The sequence below is a fragment of the Chrysemys picta genome, chromosome 1 (genome assembly GCF_011386835.1).
Source record: "Chrysemys picta bellii isolate R12L10 chromosome 1, ASM1138683v2, whole genome shotgun sequence".
NCBI lineage: Eukaryota > Metazoa > Chordata > Testudines > Emydidae > Chrysemys > Chrysemys picta.
Window position 1 is genome coordinate 352,167,050 of NC_088791.1, and position 1,529 is coordinate 352,168,578.

The following is a 1,529-nucleotide window of genomic DNA, read 5'->3' on the forward strand; positions in this document are numbered from 1 at the left end:
TTGCATCAGAAATCTGCAGTATCTTCTGGTAGTCTAGGAGCTACAGAAAGACTGAGTGACATGGTGTGTGGGGTGAGGGCTGATGGGTGACAATGAAAGAGGACGGGTGATGGTCAGAGAGAGGGAAATTAGCAACAGAGAGTGCAGTGCTTGGTGATGGAGTGCTAAGACATTAGATGAGAGGCATTTCTCAGACTGTGAATTTACAAACTGCTGAGCTCAGCCAAACTGCGACAGAGCACACTGGATTAATGAGGAGGCATCCTTTCACCCTCTTGACACAGGTTGAAATTCAGTGGCCTCCGGCGATCACCTTCTGCAAGTGTATTTGCCCAATTTCTCACGCAGCTCCTGGGTTTTGACCCCATAAATGATGGGGTTGAGCATAGGAGGAATGAGGAGATAGAGGTCGGCTAAGATGATGCGAGCACGGGGAGCAATGCCCTCACTGAACCGGCGTGTCAGGCTAATGAAGAAGACAGGAGTATAAGACATCAGCATCACACAGATGTGGGCTGTGCAGGTGCTGAAGGCTTTCTGGTGGGCTCCCTTGGAGGAGATTCTGAGGACGGCCCTAATGATGAGACCATAGGACAGAGCAATGAGCATCAGATCTGACCCCATGAGTACAAATGGTATCACCAAGGTGTACGTCCTGTTGAATGTGATGTCCCCACACGATATCATTGCCACAAGCAAGTGCTCACAGTGTGTGTGGGGGATAATGTGGTTGTCACAGAATGGCAGCCTGCTCAGCGTCAGGGGCAGAGGCAGCATGAAGAGAACAGCTCTTACCAAACCCACAAGCCCTAGCTTAGCTATTCGTGCATTGGTGAGGATGGTGGCGTATCTCAGAGGATTACATATGGCAACATAGCGATCAAAGGCCATTGTCATGAGAACAGCAGACTGCACAAAAGAAACTGAGTGAAGGAAGAAAATCTGGGTGAGGCAGCCACGCACAGTAATTCCTTTCAAATTGAACCAAAATATACACAGTGCCTTTGGCACGACTGTGCTAGACTTGGTGATGTCTGTGAGTGCCAGCATGCAGAGCAGCAGGTACATTGGCTTGTGCAGGGTCTCCTCTTTGCCTACAACACACAGAACCATGAAATTTCCCAACAGGCTGATAATGTATGAGGTAGCAAAAGGGATGGAAATCCAGATGTGGGCATCTTCCATGCCAGAGATGCCCATTAGGATGAAGGTTGATGGGTTAGAGTGGGTGAGGTTTAAAGTTGCCATGAAGTCATGAATGCGTCGATCGGTCTTAGAAATGCTCAAAGTACCTGTGAAGGGAGAGGAGCACCGTGAGAGGGGTTACACGGTTTATATAGCAATTAGTAGGGTAAATATTTTATAGTTATTACCAATCTAGAAAAGAGGGGTTGAGCAGTGAGGTGACAATATTTGCAGATGGCATCAGATTATTTAGGTCATATTCAAGTACAGAGAAGTACCCAGAGGGAGCTAACCAAGCCACGTGAATGTGCAGCATGTCGGCAGATGAACTTTGAGTGCAATAA

General features: G+C 47.8%; 1 protein-coding gene across 1 annotated transcript; it reads right to left on the minus strand.

Moving 5' to 3' along the window:
• Positions 1–309: 309 nt before the first annotated feature.
• On the minus strand, positions 310–1,248 carry LOC103306899 (olfactory receptor 52N4-like). The gene has a single exon (XM_008176398.2). It carries the CDS (start codon positions 1,246–1,248, stop codon positions 310–312), a length of 939 nt encoding a protein of 312 aa, XP_008174620.2.
• Positions 1,249–1,529: the final 281 nt, after the last annotated feature.

What these genes read in the sequence shown, in the direction of transcription:
- LOC103306899 (XM_008176398.2), bottom strand. Translation starts at nt 1,248, where the DNA reads ATGGCAACTTTAAACCTCACCCACTCTAACCCATCAACCTTCATCCTA.